General features: G+C 36.3%; 1 protein-coding gene across 1 annotated transcript in view; it reads left to right on the top strand.

Annotated features, from left to right (window-relative positions):
- The window catches only part of LOC109560054 (sulfotransferase 1 family member D1-like), a 39,731-nt gene extending 19,078 nt beyond the window's left edge, over positions 1 to 20,653 (top strand). Inside the window, 6 exon segments of the mRNA XM_070790975.1 lie at positions 1,401 to 1,526; positions 2,324 to 2,421; positions 6,784 to 6,910; positions 8,361 to 8,455; positions 17,636 to 17,816; positions 20,160 to 20,653. Of these exon segments, the coding sequence (XP_070647076.1) occupies positions 1,401 to 1,526; positions 2,324 to 2,421; positions 6,784 to 6,910; positions 8,361 to 8,455; positions 17,636 to 17,816; positions 20,160 to 20,272 (740 nt within the window). The 3' untranslated portion in view covers positions 20,273 to 20,653.
- Positions 20,654 to 27,555: the final 6,902 nt, after the last annotated feature.

Here is a 27,555-nt window from a genome sequence, read left to right as displayed (position 1 = left end):
TTGGCCACCATTTGAACCACCCACTAATAGGAAATAAAATGTGCTATATTGTACTTTGGCATTTAGGTCTCTTTTTCTCCCCCTCATGAATCATCGCTTAAGCCAAAACCATTTGCTGTCATTTAGTCACTAAGTTGTGTCTGAATCTTTGCGACCCCGTGGAGCGTAGGCCACCAGGCATCTCTGTCCATGGGATTTCCCAGGAAAGAATACTGCAGTGAGTTGCCACTTCCTTCTCCAGGGGATCTTCCTGATAGAAGGATCAAATCTGCATTTCCTGAAATATCAGGCAGATTCTTTACCACATGAGGGAAGCCCAAGCCGAAATCAGACCAAGCAACAAAATGTTCAAGGGTGATAATGATTTGACTCATCTTTTTCTTAGTACTATAATTGTCTATGTAGAAGGATAGAGGAGAGAGACTCATGCTCATGATGTAGGGACAAGGAAGAAGAAGAGTTGTCCACAAGAAAGGACTGAATAGTAAGGAAGTCTAAAGTACTCAAAATTGCATCTATAGACAGATCATTCTTCAGAAATGCTGTGTGCACAGATCAGTTATTTAATTTGTATATTTAGTTTCGATCTACGATTATGCAATTTAGAGACTATCATTACACACTGGGTAAAGAGGAAGAGGATAGAAACAATTAATAAAGTATTTTTCTCCGAGGTACTACGATGTTTGTTTTGTTTGTTTGTTTAGCAGTGCCTCAACACCCTGATCATTGAGTGCCGTAGACAATTGGGTAGACTATATTCTCATACACTTAGGTCCATTTCTCAAAAGACCAGTGAGGCACAATCTCAGAAGATCAGAGTGACTTGGTCTGCCCTGCTCATTCAGAATCCATTGTCTTTTGTTGATGAATGACACGTGAGTCTCTATGGATGCATTTACAATATCTTGTTTCCCTTGTTCACCATTCCACCAAATGTTGAACATTTTTACCTGAAGTGCTCTTTTGTCCCCCAAACTAATAACCTTTTTAGTTAAATAGGAAATATACAAGTTTCTGGTCAGATTCACTAAATGTGACTAATTCCCTCATCCATTTCACCCAGGAGGGTATGCTATTGCTATTTAAATTCTGTCTCCTTAAAAAGTCATCCTTACGTCGTTTGCCTGCCTTACTCTTATGGTTATTTTAATCAGATTTTAGACATATAGATACACATACATACATATGTACACAATACATATGTATATGTTCAAGATAGATACTGATATCTCCTAAGAAAAGAGATACTGATATTTCCTATCTCCTAGGAAAACAGAACGCAAATGAAGAACACTTTTTTTTTTTTAATATATTACAGTGCTTCTCTACCTCTATTAACCCTCTCATATACATTTTAACACAGAAGTTTTGAGTTTCTTTGATTCTTTTTTCCTCAGGAACAACCTGGATTAGTGAAATATTGGATTTGATCTATAACCATGGGGATGCAGAGAAATGTAAAAGAGATGCAATATACAAACGAGTGCCATTCATGGAATTAATAATTCCAAGACTTACAAATGGTAATATCTCTTAATGTTCCTTTTCTGTATAGGATTAAATCCCTATTTTTGTGGTGTTTGAAAGTGTTGTGATGGAAAATGATACAAATAGAGCTTGCGCATTGAATCATAAGTGTCTACAATAAAAGAGTAAGAATTTGGCTATGCCAATACCCTTATTATGGTCAACTTCCACCCAAAGATAATATCTACATATGAGGACATTTTAATGAGTATATTAAAGCTTTCAACATTTAAATAATGTGTGATCATTATATGTAGAAAATTCGGTGTTTGATTCATTATAGAATCATGTCTACTATTATGTAGCTGATGTTCACAGACTCAAATAAAATGATGATGGGAATATGTGGTTTTGTATTATTAAAATATTTAAAATTAGTCATGGATCTCATGGCTTAATTTGATTTTAAGATTTGAATATAAAAAAGCTGGAAAGAGATTTGGAAGTCCTGTAGTTAAATTTTCCCATACTGTAAATAAGTAAAAGAGGAAGATAAATGAAGGAAAAACTTGGACAACTAGCACTTGACTTACTGCCTCAGCAAGTCTTTTATCTGAGGATTTATAGACACTTCTAAAGATAATAAGCCCCATTATTTACAAATAAAAAATCCTAGCTCACCAGAATTTATCTGTTTTTACTTTATTGTGGATCTCAGAAGTATATGAGGATATGCAGTCATATATCCATTTCAAGTCACATAGTGGAATTAATGTTTACAAAGTCTTAGGTTATATTTTAATTAACCTTATGATTCCATATTTAAACTGTAGTTTAACTTTTATGCTTGCAGGTGTTGAGGACTTGAATGACATGCAGTCTCCTAGATTAGTGAAAACACACCTACCTGTCCAACTTCTCCCTTCTTCATTTTGGAAAAATAACTGCAAGGTAGCAAATTTTTAAACAGCAAACTTTATGTTGTGATTACTTTGACTAATTATGCAGAAATTAAGATGGGAAATTGCAATCCCTGGATAAATCATTGAAAAAATAATAATTTTGTCCATATATCCCAAGGATCAAAATAATACCACTGGACACAAGTGCTATAGATAAAGGATTATTCTCAGTGCCCAAACACTGAGAATCACTCAGGCTTTCTTGTTTTTAAAATGCCTTCTTGTCTAAATCCCTTCACTCATTGCTTTTAAACAATGGATATTTAAATAATCCATAACTCCTTCATTAACTCAGTATAATTTTAATTTACCAATATGAACTTATATATAACTTATAACATACAGCATATTATAATTTATAACATTTCCCTGATGGCTCAGTGGTAAAGAATCCACCTGCCAAGTAGAAAAGGGAGGTTGGATCCCTGGGTTGAGAAAATTCCCTTGAGAAGGAAATGGCAACCCACTCCAGTATTTTGGCAGGGGAAATCCCATGGAGAGAGGAGCCTAGTGGGCTGCAATCCATAGAGGTGGCAAAAGAACTGGACATAACTTAGTGACTAAACAACAGCAAAATATTACGTTGCAGTTTAGCTAACTACTATATTATGGATTTCACTGGTTGCTCAATGGTAAAGAATCTGCCTGCCAATATGAGACACTGGTTCAATCCCTGGGTCAGGAAGATCCCCTGGTGAAGAAAATGGCAACTCACTCCAGTATTCTTGCCTGGGAAATCCAGTGGACAAAAGAGCCTAGGGGGCTACAGTCTATGGGGTTGGAGATGACTTACAACAATGGACTTGTTGTAACAATAACAATGGATTTGTTTCAAGCTACCTTTTCAATAAGTATTTTAATTCATGTAATGTTTATAGTGGAAAGTACATAAATGCTAAGGATATGGATTGACGAGTTTTCACAAAGTGAGCATACCCATGAAATTAGACCCCAGAACAAGAAATTGACCAAGGAATTAAATGAGGAATAGAGCCAGATAAAGCTCTATTCCTGTGCATTTCCAGACAGGAACCCATCCCCATTTGCAGAGATAATCATTATTTGTGAATGTTTTCATCATAAAGTGATTTGCCTGTTTTTCTTGTAAAGTTATTCTCTTGAATGTTTCAGTTCAGTTGCTCAGTCGTGTCCGACTCTTTGCGACCCCATGAATTGCAGCACTCCAGGCCTCCCTGTCCATCAACTGCCGGAATTCACTCAGACTCATGTTCATCGAGTCAGTGATGCCACTCAGCCATCTCATCCTCTGTCGTCCCCTTCTCCTCCTGCCCTCAATCTCTCACAGCATCAGAGTCTTTTCCAATGAGTCAACTCTTCGTATGAGGTGGCCAAAATACTGGAGTTTCACCTTTAGCTTATTCCATTTAATGTAATATCTGTGGGATCAATTCTTACCATACTTGTTATTTTGCTTTTGTCTTGGTTTCCTTAATATAGACCTGTTTACATCATAAATTGTGGTATCATGAGCAAAAGTAGCTCACTAGAGATGCAAATTCTCAGGCCCAAATCCAACCTACTGAATCAGAAATTACGGGCTTAGGGTCCAGCAATCTGAGTTTTAATAAGACCTCCAAGCATATTTGGTTCATATTAACATTTGAGAACCACTGATGTTAGGCATTCCAATATGTACACGTGAATATTCCACAAATTACTTATTCATGGTATAATTGATGGACAGTTGGGTTGTTGTTTATTATCAGTAATAAAAATAGTTCTGCAGTGCACATTCTTATGCAAATATAAAATAGCACATATATGTATACATTTCTCTTAGTTACATATCTTGGGATAGTACTGTATCTTAAAGTATGCATTTGTCCAGCTTTAGAAAAAAATTTTCCAATTTCTTTTCCAAGCATATGCACTAGTGTACACTTTGATCAGTAGTATATGAGTCTAAGTTCTCCATGTCCTCATCAATCCAAAATATAGCTAAAAATATTTACTTTTAGCCATACTGGTAAATGGTGGCAAACTGGCGGCATCTTATTGTGGTTTTACTTTATATTTTCCTAACAATTAATTATTTCAAGCAACTTTACATAGCTTAGATATCACCTTTTCTGAGGTATGTGTGTAAATCCTTTGCCTTTTTCTAAAGGGGCTTCTTTCTTTTTAATTAAGCTAGAAGTTCTCCATATAGTCTTAATACAAGTGTTTTCATGAGATAATTTAATTTCTCTATGTCTTACTCTGTTTTTTTTTTTTTTTTCTTTTTTAACTTTCTCAGCAATATCTTTTAAAGAAGTTTTTAATTTTGGCGTTGGTGGATATATCAGTTTTTTTCTTTATGATTGGAGCTTTCTGTAATTGTTTAAAATCTCATCCCCCAAATCATGAATATATTCTCCCTTCTGTTTTCCTCTAAAGGCTTTATTGCTTCAATTACCACCTTTATATCAAAATATCTGTTTAATACCTATAACATAAGTAGTAATGTTCTTTTTAAAACAAATTTTGATATAATAATATTCTTTCTCTATGACCACATTATGCAAAGGTTTAAAAAGTCAGGGACTTCTGGTCCATACAGCATATAGTCTTATAGAATACATCAAATACTGTGGAAAAGACAGCCAAAATATACATATATATATATATATATATATATATGAAAAAATAATTACATATCAGCAAGGTAAGTGCCAGTGCATGAAGTAAAGTAAAGATTCTTTGGGGCAAAGTAGTCTCTCTCTCTGGCTATGCTGCACAACTTGCAGCAACTTAGTTCCCAAACCAGGGATAGAACCCCATACCCCCTGAAGTGGAAGCACAGGGTCCTAACCACTGGACTACAAGGGAAGTCTTGAAAGAAGTCTCATAAAAGAAGGAAAATTTTCATCAACATCTTAAAGAAAAAGTAGGAGATTTTCAGATTAACGAGGTCAGTTTAGAAAAAGAAAACTATATGTACATAGCCTAACATGTGAAACAGCAAGGCATGAGGCAGATTCCACAAATGGTTTAATGTGGTTGGAAAATGAATCTGGAAAGCTAGACAGTCACCAGACCTGTAGATCTGAGAAAGGTATTTAGAGCATGTCTTTATCACCACATCTTTAATAGAATGAGCAAAACAGCTGTTGTTTTTCAGCTGTAGTTTTTCTTTTGAAAAATTGATTGATTATACTTTATTTATGTTATCCAAAATGTCTTTGTATGTGTGTTTGTGTCTACCTTTGTTTTTCATTCAAAATCTAATTAAAACAAATGTGATAAGGAAGTAAGGATATAGTTTATCATCTTAAATCTTGAAGTAAAAACTCATAGAAACTCCCAGAAATACCTTGGTGTTAGGAGAATTGGGGAGTATCTCTGAGAGCCTTTTATCTATATTTCTATCTCACAGACTTCATTAAAGAAATAGAAGGGGTGATAAGAAAGCAGTTGATTCATCACCATGGTTGAAACAGAAACCAATTGAGAATATTTGCAAAGTTTATTATTTTCTCAAAAAATTATATCAGCAACAGAGTCCAAGCTCTAAACTTTTGAAAAATCCCTCTCCATTCATGTCACTTCTTTCTTCTTTCTAAGCCTGTCCAGAATATGAGAACTACCAGTGGTATGGGATTATAAAAGTTCCCATTTCCTTTCTCCATCAGTTGGAAAAGAAGAAGAAAGCTCAGATTCTGTTTAGATGAAAGGAGATTTCTTCCTGAAATACATTTTTACTTAGAAATATATTTACTGCATAAGTGGCTAGTGCTTCAGTGTTTTCAGGTGTGCTTTTACAGGGGATAAGTAGGCTTAATGGACTTCATAGGATTTGCCAGCAAGGCATAGCAATATCACTTTTATTGGGAAATGTATTCAAAATGTCTGCCTTCAAACATACTTGGCATCTTAATACATAAATTTTACTTCCATGTCAATCATTATAAACAGCAATGATCGTTATGTACATTGATTAAATGTACCCAAATAATAGCTTCTTTTCAATAAAAGATAAGGTGTTTTTTCAGCTTTATAAACTTGCTTTTTCCTTTCATTATTAGTTTTAACAAGTTATACAGAGAAATATTCTCAATTTAAGAGCAAGTTTAGTTCATTCTTAAAATTCAATATTTACTGTAATTCTTATTATACTTGGTTTTCCATGTGTTAAGAGATGTTCTTCTTTTGAAAGACTAAAGACAAATCAGGGAAGTGAGATATAAGTTTTTGTGTTATATATAGTCATGAATATACTATGTCAGAATATAAATATAAAGCTTAGGTTATGATTAAAAAAAGGAAAATAAACATTCTGCCAAGGTAAGCAAAAAAATACAAGTGATTAAAGAATATAAATGACTTGATGATTTTCCCTATCTCCCCATAGATGGTCTATGTGGCACGGAATGCTAATGATGTAGCCGTGTCTTACTATTATTTTTACCAAATGGCAAAAATGCATCCAGATCCTGGTACCTGGGAGGAATTCCTAGATAAATTCATGACTGGAAAGGGTGAGTCTAAATCTTATTTTAATGATAGAGTTCCATTGTGAAAAATCTTTTTACAAGGAGATATAAGGTTTAAATACAAATTTTGTATTTATTATAAACCTAATATATGCCCAACATTCTACTAGTGTATGAAGAAGATAGACAAAGCAAAAGATAAAACATATAGTCTCTTCCCTTTAAAGACTTTTGGGGAATATGAGACTTACAGAGTCATCAATCCTAAGTCTCTGTTTTGTTACTGCTTAGTGACCACTGATAAGCACTTTCTTACTGTCCCTCCCCTTATATTGTTTTGATTTTGTACATATCTTTTGGACTTTCTTTTCTCTACCATTCCTCCATTTTTATTATATAAACTGGAAATTCTTGAGTGAAAATTTTATATTCAAGTCTTTGTTCTTCTACAGAGCCTCTTTTAGGAAACATATTCATGCCTATGGTAGTAACTCTATGCTTCTTCCACATCCCATTCCTAACCTCTCAATCCCTGTCTTTCTCTCCCTCTCCCTCTCCCTCTCCTATGAACTTCAATACCACTTACCTTCTGTGATACTTAGTATCTGCCATCTTGCTCTTGTAATTTTAGTTTTATTTATTTGTAGCTGTATCTTTTTTGCTAGGCCTGTCATAGAAAAGTACCACAGACTGAATGGCTTAAACAACTCACATTTATTTTCTCACAGTTCTGAAGGTTAGACGTCCAAGATAAAGGTGTACTCAGGGTTGATTTCTGAGGCTTTTCTTCTTGTCTTGTAGGTGACCATCTTCTCCCTATATCTTCATATGGTCTCATTGTACATGTTTGTTGTAATTTCCTGATGACCTCTGAACCTCCTTTCGGGTCATCCTTGAAGAAAGAAGCATGTTCGCAGCCACATGGCCCTATTGGTCTATTTCTTGCCTGTAGGGACCCAGAAGTCTAACAGTCTTCTCACATTTCAACCTGCCACCGTCCCTTCAGTGCAAACTGGCAGTGTTTTCACTGAGATAACTAATTGTATTTTTAAGTCACACACTGAACCTCTTTGATGAATGCTGCCAATCACATCCTTGGTGTTTTTTCCAGAGTATGCTTCCTCAGATCCTTTTTCAATATGGATAAGCTGAGAATTTTCTAAATCTTCAATTTCTAGTTCCTTTTTGCCTAATAACTACTTCTTCAGTTTATTTCCAAAATCAGTTGTAGTCTGAAGTACTAGTGATCGGGACTTCAACATAAGAATTTGAGGGGACACAATTCATCATGTAACAGAAGTATTTCATCCTTTCTAAGATTGTAAGTTGGGTGAGAACAGGAATTATTTGATATGTTTTTCTTATCCTACCACCCCTCATTCCTGAACTAATAAGTAATCATACTGATGTGTGAGGATGACTGGGAATAATGTTGAACAATTCTTTACTTCATGTAAATATTTTAATTATGTGATCATTTTATGTCTCAATTTAGTGGCTTTTGGTTCTTGGTATGACCATGTTAAGGGCTGGTGGGAGAAGAAAAAAGATTATTGCAAACTTTATCTGTTTTATGAAGACATGAAACAGGTAAGAGCAAACTACTATTTCTTCATTTTTAAGGAAACTTAAGATTCATCTTTGTATCACACTTTCTTTTCTTTTTGATCTATAAATATGAGTAATCTGTGTGTGCTAAGTCACTTCATTCTTTTCGGACTCTTTGCAACCCTATGGACTGGAAGCATTCAGGAACTAGACCACTCAGGTATGACCTAAATCAAATCCCTTATGAGTATACAGTGGAAGTGATAAGCAGATTCAAAGGAGTAGATCTAATAGAGTGCCTGAAGAACTATGGATGGAGGTTAGTGACATTGTACAGGAGGCAGTGATCAAAACCATCACCATGGAATAGAAATGAAAAAAGGCAAAATGGTTGTCTGAGTAGGCCTTACAAATAGCTATGAAAAGAAAAGAAGTGAAAGGCAAAGGAGAAAAGGAAAGATATACCCATTTGAATGCAGAGTTCCAAAGAATAGCAAGGAGAGATAAGGAAGCCTTCTTCAGCGATCAGTGCAAAGAAATAGAGGAAAACAATAGAATGGGAAAGACTAGAGATCTCTTCAAGAAAATTAGAGATACCAAGGGAACATTTCATGCAAAGATGGGCATAATAAAGTGCCGGGGACCAGCCCCGGCTGATCCAGGGTATTCGAAGGAGAGACGGCGTAGGCGAAGATCAGGAGACAATTGCTTAATTAAATGTTAATTAAGGATATAAAGAGTAATAGAATGAGGATAGCTCAGTAAAATTCAGTGAAGAAAAGAGGCTGAAATAAGGATAGCTCAGTGAGGAAATTCAGTGGAGAAAAGAGGCTGAATAATTCAGCCAGAAGGTAAGAGAAAGAACGACATGGTGAGACCAAGTTTCGGTGAACAAGGCCCCGCACTTTATTTTCCAAAGTAGTTTTTATACCTTAAGTTATGCATAGAGGATAATGGGGGAAGGGGTAGAGTCAGGCAGCAAGCCAGGCTTTCTTCCTGCAAACTTATCATATGCAAAAGCTTAGGTGATTTGCATCATCTTCTGGCCCGGAGGCCTGTTAACATTTTAAGACCCTTTCTTCAGAAAACTTATTTTTCTCTAAAGGTGATTGGTCAGGAGCCACCCTCCAAAAGCATTAGATAAAGTTGCATTCCTACAGCGCAAAGGTGTGGTGGGCTATAACAAGAAAAAGAATTAACTCAAGGGTCCCAGGTTACAAACATTAAAGCTACTACTTACACCAATTATATTAATCAATACACTGCCAGGGACACAGCAGGTAAGGGATATGGAAACTTAGCAGCAAACATTGGCCCAACAAGTGAAAATCCCTTCACCAATACAATTTCTAATCAATCTTTTAACTACTCAAAAGAATCTGTGTTTAGACAGTTTAGAACATCTCCTGCCTCTCACAGTTGGGAGGCTCTGAACAATCACATGAGGCCGGAAAAACCTATTCAGGCAGGCTAGAGGATTTCCAAAGGAGTTTGTAGGTTAAACACTGTCACACCCAGGAATTATTAACTGGAGCTGTAAGCTAACTTTTTTCAGAGAGGTAGTGGGGGACAGCCCCCCGTAAAGTCAGAGGTGTAGGTGAAAGCACAAAGCAGAAAGTAGGCAGACTCTGGTTTTGGGGGTAGATTGCTTGAGAATTTCCAGGGAGACTCCTGAGGCTTGATCCCGCCTTTGCGTATGCCAAGCCTCCTTCCTCATGACCTTTGCCAGAGGCGGAGCTCGCTCCCCGCAATAAAGGACAGAAATGGTAGGGACCTAACAGAAGCAGAAGATATTAAGAAGAGGTAGCAAGAATACGCAGAAGAACTATACAAAAAAGACCTTCATGATCCAGATAATCATGATGGTGTGATCACTCACCTAGAACCAGACATCTTGGAATGTGAAGACAAGTGGGCCTTAGGAAGCATCACCACAAACAAAGCTAGTGGAGGTGATGGAATTCCAGTTGAGCTATTTCAAATGCTAAAAGATAATGCTGTGAAAGCACAGCACTCAATATGTCAGCACATTTGGAAAACTCAGCAGTGGCCACAGGACTGGAAAAGGTCAGTTTTCATTCCAATCCCAAAGAGAGGCAATGTCAAAGAATGCTTAAACTACTGCACAATTACACTCATCTCACATGCTAGCAAAGTAATGCTCAAAATTCTCCAAGCCAGGCTTCAACAGTTCATGAACTGTGAACTTCCAGATGTTCAAGCTGGTTTTAGAAAAGGCAGAGGAACCAGAGATCAAATTGCCAACATCTGCTGGATCACTGAAAAAGCAACAGGTTTCCAGAAAATCATTCTGCTTTATTGACTATGCCAAAGCCTTTGACTGTGTGGATCACAACAAACTGTGGAAAATTCTGAAAGAGATGGGAATACCAGACCACCTGACTTGCTTCCTGAGAAATCTGTGTGCAGATCAAGAAGCAACAGTTTGAACTGGACATGGAACAACAGACTGTTTCCAAATCAGGAAAGGAGTACGTCAAGGCTATATTTTGTCACCCTGCTTATTTAATTTATATGTGGAGTATATCATGTGAAATGCCAGGCTGGATGAAGCACAAGCTTTAATCAAGATTGCTGGGAGAAATATCAATAACCTCAGATATGTAGATGATACCACATTTATGGAAGAAAGTGAAGAAGAACTAAAGAGCCTCTTGATGAAAGAGGAGAGTGAAATGTTGGCTTAAAACTCAACATTCAGAAAACTAAGATCATGGCATCTGGTCCCATCACTGCATGGCAAATAGATAGAGAAACAATGGAAATAGTGAGAGACTTTATTTTCTTGGTCTCCAAAATCACTGCAGATGGTGACTGCAGCCATGAAATTAAAAAATGCTTGCTCCTTGGAAGAAAAGCTATGACCAATATAGACAGCATATTAAAAAGTAGAGACATTACTTTGCCAATAAAGTTCCATCTAGTCACAGCTATAGTTTTTCCAGTAGTCATGTATGGATGTGAGAGTTGGACTATAAGGAAAGCTGAGTGCCAAAGAATTGATGCTTTTGAACTGTGGTGTTGGAGAGACTCTTGAGCATCCCTTGCACAGCAAGGAGATCCAACCAGTCCATCCTAAAGAAAATCAATCTTGAATATGCATTGGAAAGACTGATACTGAAGCTGAAACTCCAATACTTTGGCCACCTGATGCAAAGAACTGACTCACTGGAAAAGACCCAGATGCTGGGAAAGATTGAAGGCAGGAGAAGGGGGCGACAGGGAATGAGTTGGTTGGATGGCATCACCAACTCAATGGACATGAGTTTGAGTAGGCTCTGGGAGCTGGTGATGAACAGAGAAGTCTGGCATGGTGCAGTCCATGGGGTCTCTAAGAGTCAGACATGACTGAGCGACTAAAATGAACTGAACTGGACCAGAACCCACCAAGTTCCTCTGTCCATGAGACTCTCCAGGCAAGGATAATGAAGTGAGTTGCGATTTTCCTTCTCCAGGGGATCTTTGCCAACCAGGGGTCCAACTGATGTCTCTTAGTCTCTTGCTCTGGGAGGTGATTTGTTTGTTTGTTTGTTTGTTTAATTCTAGTGCCATCTGGCAAGTCCTCATGACTAATCTTCTGTTCTATTAATTCAGCCTTGAAACTTGATCTTTTACTTAATCTACTCCTTTCTGCTAATACTGTCTCCTACTCTAGTTCAGCCAACTGTCTTGATATATTTGAACTAATTTTGCTTCTGTTATTCACTCAGAGAGAATGATCTTCTTAAAATCTGAATCAAAGTATGTCCACTGTCTTCTAATAATCTTTCAATGACTTCTGTCTCTGCTGCTGTTGTTTAGTCACTAAGTTTTGTCCAACACTCTATGACCCCATGGACTTTAGCCCACCAAGCACCTCTATCCATTGAATATTCCAGGCAAGAATACTGGAGTGGGTTGCCATTTCCTTCTTCAGGGTATCTTCCTGATGCAGGGATGAAACCTGTGTCTCCTGCATTGGCAAGTGGATTCTTTAGCCTTGATGAGCCACCAGGGAAGCCCCAAAGTATAAAACATTAAGATAATTTATAGATTTGCACATTATTTAGTCCCTGTCTGTCTCTCCAATCTTTACTGATGCCATTTTCCATTTCTCAAAAAATTGAGCTTACTTGAAACATTTTTCCTACTATTTTTAGATTAACCTCTTCTCATGCTTCATGTCGTGGGTATTATCTCTCCACAGAGCTCTTTCATGTTCACAAGATCAGATAACTTATCTTTTGTCTACTAAAGTCTCTTTTGCTTCTATTGTTATTTTCATAGTATCAACCACCTCTAATTATTCTATGTATATGTTTATTTATGGTTTTTTAGTCTCCTATACTATTATGGCAAGGATATTGGTGAAGCAATGTAATTTTTATTATGTAATCTCTAAAACATATAACTTTTATTTTTTCTCTTCAGTTTAATCATTAGCATTGAAAAGAATTCATTCTACAATTTGATTGAAAACTTATCCTGTCCTGATTATTTAGGTAATTCATTTAAGGAATATGTCTCATCTCTTAAACTGAATGTCTCTCAGAGAACCTGTCCACACCTAAATTCCCTTGGATGACTATGATTCATTCATCTCTTATTTGGGAAATCTATTCCACACACATCCCCTAAAGAAACTACCTTACCCACCTAAGGCAATCCTCTCTGGAAGATTTGCTAGTCAAATTCTCAGCTTCCCATGCAACCTGTTCAAACCACTTTGCACTTGCCACTCTGGATTATGGTGTGGTATATTACCCTAATTATGGGACAAGAAGCAACAAATAGAGATTGAAGATGATAAGCAGTATCTTGAAAGAGAAGTTCCCACATTAGGTCATAATAAGGTCTTTGAGCTAAGGAAGTTTTGTTTTTGTTGGTTAGTCGCTAAGTCGTGTTTGGCTCTTTGCAACCCCATGGACTGAAGCCTGCCAGATTACTCCATCTATGGGATGTCCCAGGCAAGAATAATGGAGTGGGTTGCCATTTCCTATTCCAAGGAATTTGAATCTTCTCAAATATGGGAGGAGAATCTACATCTTCTGTCAGAAAAAGCTCAAAATTAATCAAGGGTTCCAGTGTCTCTGTTATCAGATCTGCCCGAAATATTACCATTCCAAGCCTTCTCCACCCTTTCCCCTCACTCTTCCACGTACCTTTCACATGATAGACTAGTCACAACTGGGGATTCAACTTTGATAGTAATTCTTCCGCTTGAAGAATTAGGGCGTGTATCTTATTGCTACCATGTTAAGTTATGCAGTTATAAGAAATAGATTCTATTATAGCCACCACAGAAACTTTCTGGTTCTGTTTCCATGAATTGAGATGGATGTCTTAGGAAAGTGAAAGCTCAGATTGTTTTCTGGCTGATCTCATCAATTCACTAAGATTATGGCTCTCTGTTTCAGTCTGGTTTAGAGCATCAAGAAGAACACTTCCTCAGTGGGTAGCAGGGCACAAGCTATTTGATCTGAATGCAACTCTTTCATTACATCTAACATGCTCTTCTAGGTCCAGTCCTGATGCATAGAGAAGGAAAGTCACAAGGAATACATTAAATGGATCTCTCCTCTTCATTATTGTCTCTTTTTCTTCCCTACCACTCCTTGGGCTGGAAAGTGCACAGGTTTTTATTTTACTGTCCTCATATACTCAGACTATCAAAATATCTATATAAGCGTGAGAGGTAGAAAGAATATCTTTTTTCTAATATAAGAGATTTCTCTGAGAGGTATATCTATTCGTTATTTTATCAAGATATAATTGACATATAATATTAGTTTCAGGTATACAAAAGAATGATTCAATATCTGTCTACAGTATAAAATAACCACCACAATAAGTCTAATTGATATACATCACAACACAGAGTTATATATATATCTTTTCTTGTGATGAGAATTTTTAGATATACTCTCTCTGCAACTTTAAAACTTATAACAGAGTATTATTGAGTATGGTTAACCATTATTCCTAGCCTTAGAAAACTTTCAGCTTTTCACCTTTGAGTATGTTAGCTCTGGATTTATATGTGTCCTTAATTTTACTGATGTATGTTCCTTCTCTATTCCCTTTGTTGAGAGTTCTTAATCATAAATCTGTATTAAATTTTGTCAAATGATTTTTTCTGCATCTATTGAGATGATCATGTGATTTATATTCTTGATTTTGTTAATGTGATGTATCACATTGATTGATTTGCAGATGTTGAAACATTTATGCATCCCCAGAATAAATCTCACTTGATTATAGCATCAGTTCAGTCCACTTCAGTCACTCTGTCGTGTCCGACTCTTTGCGACCCCGTGAACTGCAGCACGCCAGGCCTCTCTGTCCATCACCAACTCCTGGAGTTCACTCAAATGCACATCCATCGAGTAGGTAATGCCATCCAGCCATCTCATCCTCTGTCATCTCCTTTTCCTCCTGCCCCCAATCCCTCCCAGCATCAAAGTCTTTTCCAATATGTCAACTCTTTGCATGAGGTGGCCAAGAACAGGACTTTCAGCTTTAGCATCATTCCTTCCAAAGAACACCTAAGACTGATCTCCTTTAGAATTGACTGGTTGGATCTCCTTTCTGGGCAAGGGACTCACAAGAGTCTTCTCCAACACCACAGGTCTAAAGTATCAATTCTTCACAGTCCAACTCTCACATCCATACATGACTACTGGAAAAACCATAGCCTTGACTAGATGGACCTTTGTTGGCAAAGTAGTGCCTCTGTTTTTGAATGTGCTGTCTAGGTTGGTCATAACTTTCCTTCCAAGGAGTAAGCGTCTTTTAATGTCATGGCTGCAATCACCATCTGCAGTGATTTCGGAGCCCATAAAAATAAAGTCAGCCACTGTTTCCCCATCTATTTCCCATGAAGTGATGGGACCGGATGCCATAATCTTCGTTTTCTGAATGTTGAGCTTTAAGCCAACTTTTTCACTCTCCACTTTCACTTTCATCAAGAGGCTTTTGAGTTCCTCTTCACTTTCTGCCATAAGGGTGGTGTCATTTGCATATCTGAGGTTATTGATATTTCTCCCTGCAATCTTCATTCCAGCTTGTGCTTCTTCCAGCCCAGCATCTCTCATGATGTACTCTGCATATAAGTTAAATAAGCCGAGTGACAATATACAGCCTTGACATACTCCTTTTCCTATTTGGAACCAGTCTGTTGTTCCATGTCCAGTTCTAACTGTTGCTTCCTGACCTGCATATAGATTTCTCAAGAGGCAAGTCAGGTGGTCTGGTATTCCCATATCTTGAAGAATTTTCCACAGTTTATTGTGATCCACACAGTCAAAGGCTTTGGCATAGTCAGTAAAGCAGATATAGATGTTTTTCTGGAACTCTCTTGCTTTTTCCATGATCCAGCAGATGTTGGCAATTTGATCTCTGGTTCCTCTGTCTTTTCTAAAACCAGCTTGAACATCTGGAAATTCACAGTTCATGTATTGCTGAAGCCTGGCTTGGAGAATTTTGAGCATTACTTTACTAGCATGTGAGGTGAGTGCAATTGTGCAGTAGTTTGAGCATTCTTTGGCATTGTCTTTCTTTGGGATTGGAATGAAAACTGACCTTTTCCAGTCCTGTGGCCACTGCTGAGTTTTCCAAATTTGCTGGCATATTGAGTGCAGCACTTTCACAGCATCATCTTTCAGGATTTGAAATAGCTCAACTGGAATTCCATCACTTCCACTAGCTTTGTTCATAGTGAAGCTTTCTAAGGCCCACTTGACTTCACATTCCAGGATGTCTGGCTCTAGGTGAGTGATCACACCATCATGATTATCTTGGTTGTGAATATCTTTTTTGTACAGTTCTTCTGTGTATTCTTGCCACCTCTTCTTAACCCACTTCCAACAACACAAGAGTTGGCTCTACACATGAAAATCACCAGATGGTCAACACTGAAATCAGATTGATTATATTCTTTGCAGCCAAAGATGGAAAGCTCTATACAGTCAGCAAAAACAAGCCCAGGAGGTGACTGTGTTCAGATCATGAACTCCTTATTGCCAAATTCAGACTTAAATTGAAGAAAGTAGGGAAAATCACTAGACCATTCAGGTATAACCTAAATCAAATCCCTTATGATTATACAGTGGAAGTGAGAAATAGATTTAAGGGCCTAGATCTGATAGATAGAGTGCCTGATGAACTATGGATGGAGGTTCGTGACTGTACAGGAGACAGGGATCAAGATCATCCCCGTGGAAAAGAAATGCAAAAAAGCAAAATGGCTGTCTGGGGAGGCCTTACAAATAGCTGTGAAAAGAAGAGAAGTGAAAAGCAAAGGAGAAAAGGAAAGATATAAGCATCTGAATGCAGAGTTCCAAAGAATTGCAAGAAGAGATAAGAAAGCCTTCCTCAGCGATCAATGCAAAGAAATGAGGCAACCAACAGAATGGGAAAGACTAGAGATCTCTTCAAGAAAATTAGATATACCAAGGGAACATTTCATGCAAAGATGGGCTCCATAAAGGACAGAAATGGTATGATTATAGCATATGATCCTTTTAATGTGCTGTTGAATTTAGTTTGCCAGTATTTTGTTCATGTTTTCTGCACTGATATTCACCAGAGATATTGACTTGCAATTTTCATTTCTGATACTCTACTTGTCTAGCTTTGTTGTCTGGGTAAGGCAGGCTTCATAAAATGAGTTTGGAAGTATTCTCTTAGCTTCTACTTTTTGGAAGAGTTTGAGAAATATTCATATTAATTCTTCTTTAAATGCTTGGTGGAAATCTATTCTTAATATTAGATATGCTATAAAAAGAAGATAAAGGGGTTTTGAAAATTTCATCTTGTCATAATTATATCTTATCTTAATTATACCTTGCCATAATATCATAGGGCTTCCCTGGTGGCTCAGTCTGTAAAGAATCCACCTACAATGCAGGAGACCCAAGTTTGTTTTATCACCATCTATTATTCTACAGGATAATTCTACTTTTGAAAGTGAAAAGTTGAATATTGACCTATTTTTTTTTTTTCCATTTTTTGAAACAAATCTTACCTCTTCCTTTTAGCAGATGGTTGTCTGGTATAATCAAGAATAAGATTATACACTTGGGAAAGGAAATTGAAAAGGCCATATAAAACTATAAAAATATTTCCTCTGACACATTGAAATGTGGATCCTTATAAAATGCATTGCTTACTTCATGACTAAATCTACCTGAAATAATCCTGTTTCTTTATAATATTTTTTAGGATCCAAAGTGTGAAATTCAGAAGTTATTAAAATTTCTAGATAAAGACCTTCCAGAAGAAACTGTGGATAAAATCCTCTATCATAGCTCCTTTGATATGATGAAGCAAAATCCTAGTGCAAATTATACCACTATGCCAAAATTTTGTATGGACCATTCTGTGTCTCCCTTCATGAGAAAAGGTAGCTTTATATACATTATATATTAGCTTCTATACAAATTGATAGTAATATTATGGACATTGTATGTAGGCAGATAAGAACAATATCAAAGTAAATGGGAAGAGATTAAGTATGTTGGGGAGAAAGTTTTATGAAAAAAATTATTAAAGGAAATAATTCATGGCAAAAATATTTATTATTATTGTAAGTCTAACATGTAAGACAAGCTTCCTAGTAAAAAATGTTTATTCAAGAATCTATGTGTTGATAAGTATAGATTTTGACATTCAATGATGTATCAGAAGGATAACTGTTATTTGTCTGAATTATCTAGATATTCTTCATATTCCCTAAAATTTTTGCTATGGTTGGTAACTAGCTTAAATAATGCTGGGAATAAATTAATGAAAAATGAAAGTGAAGTCGCTTAGTCGTGTCTGACTCTTTGTGACCCCATGGACTGTAGCCTACCAGGCTCCTCTGTCCATGGGATTTTCAAGGCAAGAAAGAGTACTGGAGTGGGTTACCATGAAAGAAAATCCAATTCCTTGAGATTGTTTCTATGATTATGATAAATCATTGCATACTCAAGTATTGAACTGTAGTCAACATTTTGCACAAAATATTCCTTTACTGAATATATGTTGAGTTGAAGTGTGTGTGTGTGTGTGTGTGTGTGTGTGTGTGTGTGTGTGTGTATGGTTGGATGGCATCACCAACTCAACGGACACGAATGTGAGCAAAATCTGGAAGATGGTGAAGGACAGGGAAGCCCAGAATGCTGTAGTTGGACACGACTAAGTGAATGAACAAAATGTGTGTGTATGTCTTTGTCCTTATGATGAGATTGATAAATTCTGTTAGTTGCGTATGCATTAGTCATCTTTGCTAAAACAAACAACCCCAAGAATCTCAGTAGCTTAGGGATTTGTTTTTTGTTTAATATTGTTGTATGTTGGCCAACTGTGGCTGCAGCAATTTTGTTCATTTCTTTTTGACTCTGATTAGTTTTGTTTGACTCTCATGGGCTCTGCCTCTTATGTTTTCTCTTTCTGAAACCCAGACTGAAAGAGCTGCCCTTTTGTGAGCTATGCCCTCAAAAAAGAGAGAAAGATCAAGAAAGATGTTGGAAACTTGCCAGGCCCTTTAAAGTTTCTGTTCAGATGTGCTATATACCACATACATTCAAATTCCTTTGGCCAAAGCATACAAAAAATCCAAGCCCAAAGTTAATGAGGCAAGGAGGAATCACACAACATGCTACAATGGACATAGGTGTAAAATCTTTTTACAGTGAAGAAGAGAGTAAATATTAATATAATCTAAGACAGTTTTGGAGGAACAGATGTTTTGATGAGAACCTGTAAAGGCACTATTAAAGGAAATTGTAATTATAATGCATCAGTACATTCTAGAGATATTTTTAGGAGGTTAGGAACTGTGCAATGGATAAGCCTTGCTGGGAATATCTGGATCTTGGCCAGGTATGATTTTGCCTCCCAGGGGATGTTTGACAACATTTGAAGTCATTGCTGGTGATCATGACTAGGGGTTCGCTGTTGGCTTCCAATGTATAGAGGCTAAGGATGGTGCTAAAACCTCCCACAATGCACAGGACAACCCCCACATCCTCCCCAGCAAAGAACTGGCTGACTTCAAATATCAACAGTGGAGATATACATAAATAAAATGTCAAGGTTAAGAAGTCCTAGGCCAGATTGATGGTTGTTTTGGCATGTTTTCTTCATTTTTTCTCTAAAACTGGGCTTCCAAATGTGTCTTCTTAATTGCCCTATGAAAATGACATTGTTTCTATCAGATATGCATTATAAATACTACTTCCTATTTCTTCCTTTAAGGTTTTAGATGTGGTTAGTATCAAGAAGATTGAAAGAACAATACAATAATAATGAAATAGATTTAATTACATTGAATATAGTAGTTTCTAAATCTTACTTGATCATAGAAACTTTTTAATAACTTTAGTAACTTTTTATCATTTTACACTGGAAAAGATAGTTTTAAAATGTCTGAAAAGCTTTCTGGTCCTTTATTAATCAAGCTCTTAAAATCAAAGAGTAAAGATTTTGAGACATTGGATTTTTCTCTCAGTGACATTTCCTGAAGCTATTCAACAAGTTATTTCTTTATATAAGATATTGGAAAAACCCACGGAGATTTTTGGAAAATTAGGAAGGTCTAAGAGTCTGGGAGTGGGAGTAGGAGGTGAAGAACAGAGTTATGGAGTAGATATGGCAGTATAAAGTTAGAGGTCTAAAAATACAAGCTAGTAATTAAGCTTAAAATTGATATTAGAAATTTTTAACATTAGTTTAAAATTTACCACCTCATCTTTCTTTTCAGGTGTTTCAGGAGACTGGAAAAATCAGTTTACTGTAGTCCAGTATGAAAGATTTGAAGAGGATTATGAAAAGAAAATGAAAGGGTCTACATTGCAATTTCATTCTGAGATCTAAGAAATACTTGCTCTTTTTCCAGCTGCTTTAGTTATGTGTAATGTTTTCCTATTTACTGACATTAGTGTTTTATAAGAGAATATTCAAAGAATTTCAGAGTTTGCATATGAAAGATCAACATTGTTTTATTATTTTAACTACCTTCTACAATGTTTTTATTATGCTTTATTATTCCTAAAGACTAAATAAAATTAAGTCTAAAAATTTATAATTGTACTTTTTTTTTTAAGTTTAAGGCCTGCATTGTTGGACTGGTAAGGAAGATATTTAACAAAATCTTCAAGATAGATGGATTAGACCCAAAATACCCTCTTAAGAAGGCATTATATTCTCTTCATTGTATGCTTAGAATGGTATCAGCATAATAAAATATCAATGACATTTTTGTGTATTTCCTTAGAGTGTTTACTGAATAGTTTATTAATCATGGTCTTCTACTCTTATAGTTTATACATTAATAATCTAAAAGTAATAAATAAACATATATTACCAAAGTATGTAATAATAATAATTCATTAGTTACTATCAGAGATAAAAATCAATAATGAGTCATCATAGTATTGCTGCATCGCTTCAGTCGTGTCCGACTCTGTGCGACCCCATGGACTGCAGCCTACCAGGCTTCTCCGTCCATGGGATTCTCCAGGCAAGAACACTGGATTGGGTTGTCATTTCCTTCTCCAATGCATGGAAGTGGAAAGTGAAAGTGAAGTCGCTCAGTCGTGTCTGACTCTTAGTGACCCCATGGACTGCAGCCTACCAGGCTCTTCTGTCCATTGGATTTTCCAGGCAAGAGTACTGGAGTAGGTTGCCATTGCCTTCTCCCATCATAGTATAAAGCTCATTAATATTTATTAACTACTTCCTATGTATAAATAGGCCTTCCCTGGTGGTTTAGATGATAAAGAATTCACCTGCAATGCGGGAGAGACCTGGGTTTGATCCCTGGGTTGGGAAGATCCCTTGGAGGAGGGCATGGCAACCCACTCCAGTATTCTTGCCTGGAGAATTCCCAAGGACAGAGAAGCCTGGTGGGCTATAGTTCACAAGGTCACAAAGAGTTGGACTCTACTGAGTGACTAAACATATAAATAACATATATATGTATAAATAAAGTAACTTAGATATAACAAAGAATTCGAAGAACTTTAATCCAGACTTGGAATAAAAATAAAATACAGATAACTAATTGTAAGAAAGATTAACAAACATTTGGTCCTACTCAAAATGTCCATAAGACATTTGATCCTGTTCAAAAGATCCACAGGCACTTTTGATCTATGCCAAATGGTTTTGAATTTGACGAAATATAAAGTTGGCTCAGTTGGTAAAGAATCCATCTGTAATGCAGGAGACCTGGGTTCAATCTCTGAGTTGGGAAGATCCCCTGGAGAAGGAAACAACAACCCAATCCAATATTCTTGCCTGGGAAATCTAATGAACAGAGGACCCTGGTGGGCTATAGTCCATGGGGTCACAAGTGTCGGACATTATTTAGCAATTAAACCACCACTACCAAATATAAAGTAATTTTTGGCATGGTTCAAATGTCTACATGGACGTTTTGGAAAGGACCAAATATGCCCACTTTTAAAGGACCTTTTAGCATGGACCAAATGTCTAATAGATGTTTTAGACAAGACCAAATGTCTTGCAAAGGTAAGAAAACAAAAACCAGCCACAACACTAATAGCTGATGTTTATTGAGAACTTACTCTGTACCAAGTACTATGTTATACAATCTATATGACTTCACTTCAACTGATCTTCATTCAGTTCTTTAAAATAGGTATTCTAATTTTTCACAATTTTGCTAGTCAGTGGCAACGCACTCTAGGACTCTTGCCTGGAAAATCCCATGGACGGAGGAGCCTGTTGGGCTACAGTCCATGGGGTCGCAAAAAGTCGGACACGACTGAGCGATTAAACTAAACTAATCTTCAGAGAGTAATTATGTGGCCAACCATACATGTCAAATATTCCCTAAAAGCATTTAGAGGGGATAGCTTAGTTTCTGGTTATTTAATCTTTTAAGTCTCAGTTATTCATTCTTATCCTCATATTCTCTCATGAACTTATCCTATATTCACCTTCCTTCATGCTCTCCAATTCTGCTGTTGCATGTTATTCATGCCTCATGATTCTCAGATAATTTAGATGAGAATACAATTACAAACATAACTGAAAATCTTCTCTGATGTGGAAAAAACAGATGCTCTCAAATTTTGTTCTTTCTGAATATTTGATATATAATCTGGCAGTCTCCAAATCTTTCTGAACAATCACCATTGCAATAACATACTTTAGGCATACTCCAATAATATATACAAACCTATTTCTTTGTAAATTATATATTTTTGTATAAATATATTATGTATGCTGTGAAATAAACATATACATTAATTAAAAAGAGATAAATATAGAATAAAATAATCCAGAATATATTATTTATCTATTATACAAAGTACACTTACTATTACTAAAATAGTTTTAGAATAATTTAGAATGAGGAACAATGTGATTGAAATGGCTTTATGATTTTTAAAAATATTTTTGTATTTCTTTTTACAAATTTTTTAATTTGTGGAAAATTGCTTTATAAGGTTGTATTGGTTTCTGCTGTACAACAATGTGAGACAGATATAATTATATATGTTTTCTCCCTCTCAAGTCTTCCTTCCTCCCCACTCCCATCCCACCCATCTAAGTCATTCAAGAGAGCCAGGCTGGGCTCCCTCTGTTATATAGACACTTCCCACTAACTATCAGTTTTACACATGATAGTGTATATATGTCAATGCAACATTTTGATTTGAAAATATGCTTCTAAATTTAGATTATTTAAGTATTTTGCTTCAGTTACTGTAAAGGTGAAAAACATATGTTACTCAAACCATACGTTGAAAAGTAAAAAAATGTAAATTTTTTCCTGTGCTTACCAAGTCATGTACTCAGCTTTCAATCTTACCTAACATTTAGGACAAAGAAGCCTGGTGTGCTGCAGTCCATGAGATCTCAGAGTTGGACACGACTGAGCGACTGAACAACAGCGACCATTTAGGAAAAGCATTATGCTGGAATTTGGTAATAAATTTGTATCTTCATGCAGTATGAGGTGTCATTTATGTTGTATTTTTTTTAAATTTTATTTTATTTTTAAACTTTACAATATTGTATTAGTTTTGCCAAATATCAAAATGAATCCACCACAGGTATACATGTGTTCCCCATCCTGAAACCTCCTCCATCCTCCCTCCCCATACCATCCCTCTGGGTCGTCCCAGTGCACTAGCCCCAAGCATCCAGTATTGTGCATCGAACCTGGACTGGCTTCTCATTTCATACATGATATTTTACATGTTTCAATGCCATTCTCCCAAATCTCCCCACCCTCTCCCTCTCCCATAGAGTCCATAAGACTGTTCTATACTTCAGTGTCTCTTTTGCTGTCTCATACACAGGGTTATTGTTACCATCTTTCTAAATTCCATATATATGCGTTATTATACTGTATTGGTGTTTTTCCTTCTGGCTTACTTCACTCTGTATAATAGGCTCCAGTTTCATCCACCTCATTAGAACTGATTCAAATGTATTCTTTTTAATGGCTGAGTAATACTCCATTGTGTATATGTACCACTGCTTTCTTACCCATTCATCTGCTGATGGACATCTAGGTTGCTTCCATGTCCTGGCTATTATAAACAGTGCTGCGATGAACACTGGGGTACACGTGTCTCTTTCCCTTCTGGTTTCCTCAGTGTGTATGCTCAGCAGTGGGATTGCTGGATCATAAGGCAGTTCTATTTCCAGTCTTTTAAGGACTCTCCACACTGTTCTCCATAGTGGCTGTACTAGTTTGCATTCCCACCAAGAGTGTAAGAGGGTTCCCTTTTCTCCACACCCTCTCCAGCATTTATTATTTGTAGACTTTTGGATTGCAGCCATTCTGACTGGTGTGAATGGTACCTCATAGTGGTTTTGATTTGCATTTCTCTGATAATGAGTGATGTTGAGCATCTTTTCATGTGTTTGTTAGCCATCTGTATGTCTTCTTTGGAGAAATGTCTATTTAGTTCTTTGGCCCATTTTTTGATTGGGTCATTTATTTTTCTGGAGTTGAGCTGTAGGAGTTGCTTGTATATTTTTGAGATTGGTTGTTTTTCAGTTGCTTCATTTGCTATTATTTTCTCCCATTCTGAAGGCTGTCTTTTCACCTTGCTAATAGTTTCCTTTGATGTGCAGAAGCTCTTAAGGTTAATTAGGTCCCATTTGTTTATTTTTGCTTTTATTTCCAATATTCTGGGTGGTGGGTCATAGAGGGTCCTGCTGTGATGTATGTCAGAGAGTGTTTTGCCTATGTTCTCCTCTAGGAGCTTTATAGTTTCTGGTCTTACATTTAGATCTTTAATCCATTTTGAGTTTATTTTTGTGTATGGTGTTAGAAAGTGTTCTAGTTTCATTCTTTTACAAGTGGTTGACCAGATTTCCCAGCACCACTTGTTAAAGAGATTGTCTTTAATCCATTGTATATTCTTGCCTCCTTTGTCAAAGATAAGGTGTCCATATGTGTGTGGATTTATCTCTGGGCTTTCTATTTTGTTCCATTGATCTATATTTCTGTCTTTGTGCCAGTACCATACTGTCTTGATAACTGTGGCTTTGTAATAGAGCCTGAAGTCAGGTAGGTTGATTCCTCCAGTTCCATTCTTCTTTCTCAAGATCGCTTTGGCTATTGGAGGTTTTTTGTATTTCCATACAAATTGTGAAATTATTTGTTCTAGGTCTATGAAGAATACTGTTGGTAGCTTGATAGGGATTGCAATGAATCTATAAATTGCTTTGGGTAGTATACTCATTTTCACTATATTGATTCTTCCAATCCATGAACATGGTATATTTCTCCATCTATTAGTGTCCTCTTTGATTTCTTTCACCAGTGTTTTATAGTTTTCTATATATAGGTCTTTAGTTTCTTTAGGTAGATATATTCCTAAGTATTTTATTGTTTCTGTTGCAATGGTGAATGGAATTGTTTCCTTAATTTCTCTTTCAGTTTTCTCATTATTAGTGTATAGCAATGCAAGGGATTTCTGTGTGTTGATTTTATATCCTGCAACTTTACTATAGTCACTGATTAGTTCTAGTAATTTTCTGGTGGAGTCTTTAGGGTTTTCTATGTAGAGGATCATGTCATCTGCAAATAGTGAGAGTTTTACTTCTTCTTTTCCAATCTGGATTCCTTTTATTTCTTTTTCTGCTCTGATTGCTGTAGCCAAAACTTCCAAAACTATGTTGAATAGTAATGGTGAAAGTGGGCACCCTTGTCTTGTTCCTGATTTTAGAGGAAATGCTTTCAATTTTTCACCATTGAGGATAATGTTTGCTGTGGGTTTGTCATATATAACTTTTATTATGTTGAGGTATGTTCCTTCTATTCCTGCTTTCTGGAGAGTTTTTATCATAAATGGATATTGAATTTTGTCAAAGGCTTTCTCTGCATCTATTGAGATAATCATATGGTTTTCATTTTTCAATTTGTTAATGTGGTGTTTTACATTGATTGATTTGTGGATATTGATGAATCCTTGCATCCCTGGGATAAAGCCCACTTGGTCATGGTGTATGATCTTTTTAATGTGTTGTTGGATTCTGATTGCTAGAATTTTGTTAAGGATTTTTGCACCTATGTTCATCAGTGATATTGGCCTGTAGTTTCCTTTTTTTGTGGGATCTTTGTCAGGTTTTGGTATTAGGGTGATGGTGGCCTCATAGAATGAGTTTGGAAGTTTACCTTCCTCTGCAATTTTCTGGAAGAGTTTGAGCAGGATAGGTGTTAGCTCTTCTCTAAATTTTTGGTAGAATTCAATTGTGAAGCCGTCTGGACCGGGGCTTTTGTTTGCTGGAAGATTTTTGATTACAGTTTCAATTTCCTTGCTTGTGATGGGTCTGTTAAGATTTTCTATTTCTTCTTGGTCCAGTTTTGGAAAGTTGTACTTTTCTAAGAATTTGTTTATTTCTTCCACGTTGTCCATTTTATTGGCATATAATTGTTGATAGTAGTCTCTTATGATCCTTTGTATTTCTGTGTTGTCTGTTGTGATCTCTCCATTTTCATTTCTAATTTTATTGATTTGATTTTTCTCCCTTTGTTTTTTGATGAGTCTGGCTAATGGTTTGTCAATTTTATTTATCCTTTCAAAGAACCAGCTTTTGGCTTTGTTGATTTTTGCTATGGTCTCTTTTGTTTCTTTTGCATTTATTTCTGCTCTAATTTTTAAGATTTCTTTCCTTCTACTAACCCTGGGGTTCTTCATTTATTCCTTTTCTAGTTGCTTTAGGTGTAGAGTTAGGTTATTTATTTGACTTTTTTCTTGTTTCTTGAGGTGTGCCTGTATTGCTATGAACTTTCCCCTAGGACTGCTTTTACCGTGTCCCACAGGTTTTGGGTTGTTGTGTTTCATTTTCATTCGTTTCTATGCAAATTTTGATTTCTTTCTTGATTTCTTCTGTGATTTGTTGGTTATTCAGCAGTGTGTTGTTCAGCTTCCATATGTTGGAATTTTTAATAGTTTTTCTCCTGTAGTTGAGATCTAATCTTAGTGCATTGTGGTCAGAAAAGATGCTTGGAATGTTTTCTATTTTTTTGAATTTACCAAGGCTAGCTTTATGGCCCAGGATGTGATCTATCCTGGAGAAGGTTCCATGTGCGCTTGAGAAAAAGGTGAAATTCATTGTTTTGGGATGAAATGTCCTATAGATATCAATTAGGTCTAACTGGTCTATTGTATCGTTTAAAGTTTGTGTTTCCTTGTTAATTTTCTGTTTAGTTGATCTATCCATAGGTGTGAGTGGGGTATTAAGGTCTCCCACTATTATTGTGTTATTGTTAATGTCTCCTTTCATACTTGTTAGCATTTGTCTTACAAACTGTGGTGCTCCCGTGTTGGGTGCATATATATTTATAATTGTTATATCTTCTTCTTGGATTGATCCTTTGATCATTATGCAGTGACAATCTTTGTCTCTTTTCACAGCCTTTGTTTTAAAGTCTATTTTATCTGATATGAGTATTGCTACTCCTGCTTTCTTTTGGTCCCTATTTGCATGGAAAATCTTTTTCCAGCCCTTCACTTTCAGTCTGTATGTGTCCCCTGTTTTGAGGTGGGTCTCTTGTAGACAACATATGTAGGGGTCTTGTTTTTGTATCCATTCAGCCAGTCTTTGTCTTTTGGTTGGGGCATTCAACCCATTTACGTTTAAGGTAATTACTGATAAGTATG

This window comes from Bos indicus, chromosome 6, assembly GCF_029378745.1.
Source record: "Bos indicus isolate NIAB-ARS_2022 breed Sahiwal x Tharparkar chromosome 6, NIAB-ARS_B.indTharparkar_mat_pri_1.0, whole genome shotgun sequence".
In the NCBI taxonomy this organism is placed as follows: domain Eukaryota; kingdom Metazoa; phylum Chordata; class Mammalia; order Artiodactyla; family Bovidae; genus Bos; species Bos indicus.
Note: the sequence above shows the minus strand (reverse complement) of the source record. Positions and strands in the feature narration are given on the sequence as shown.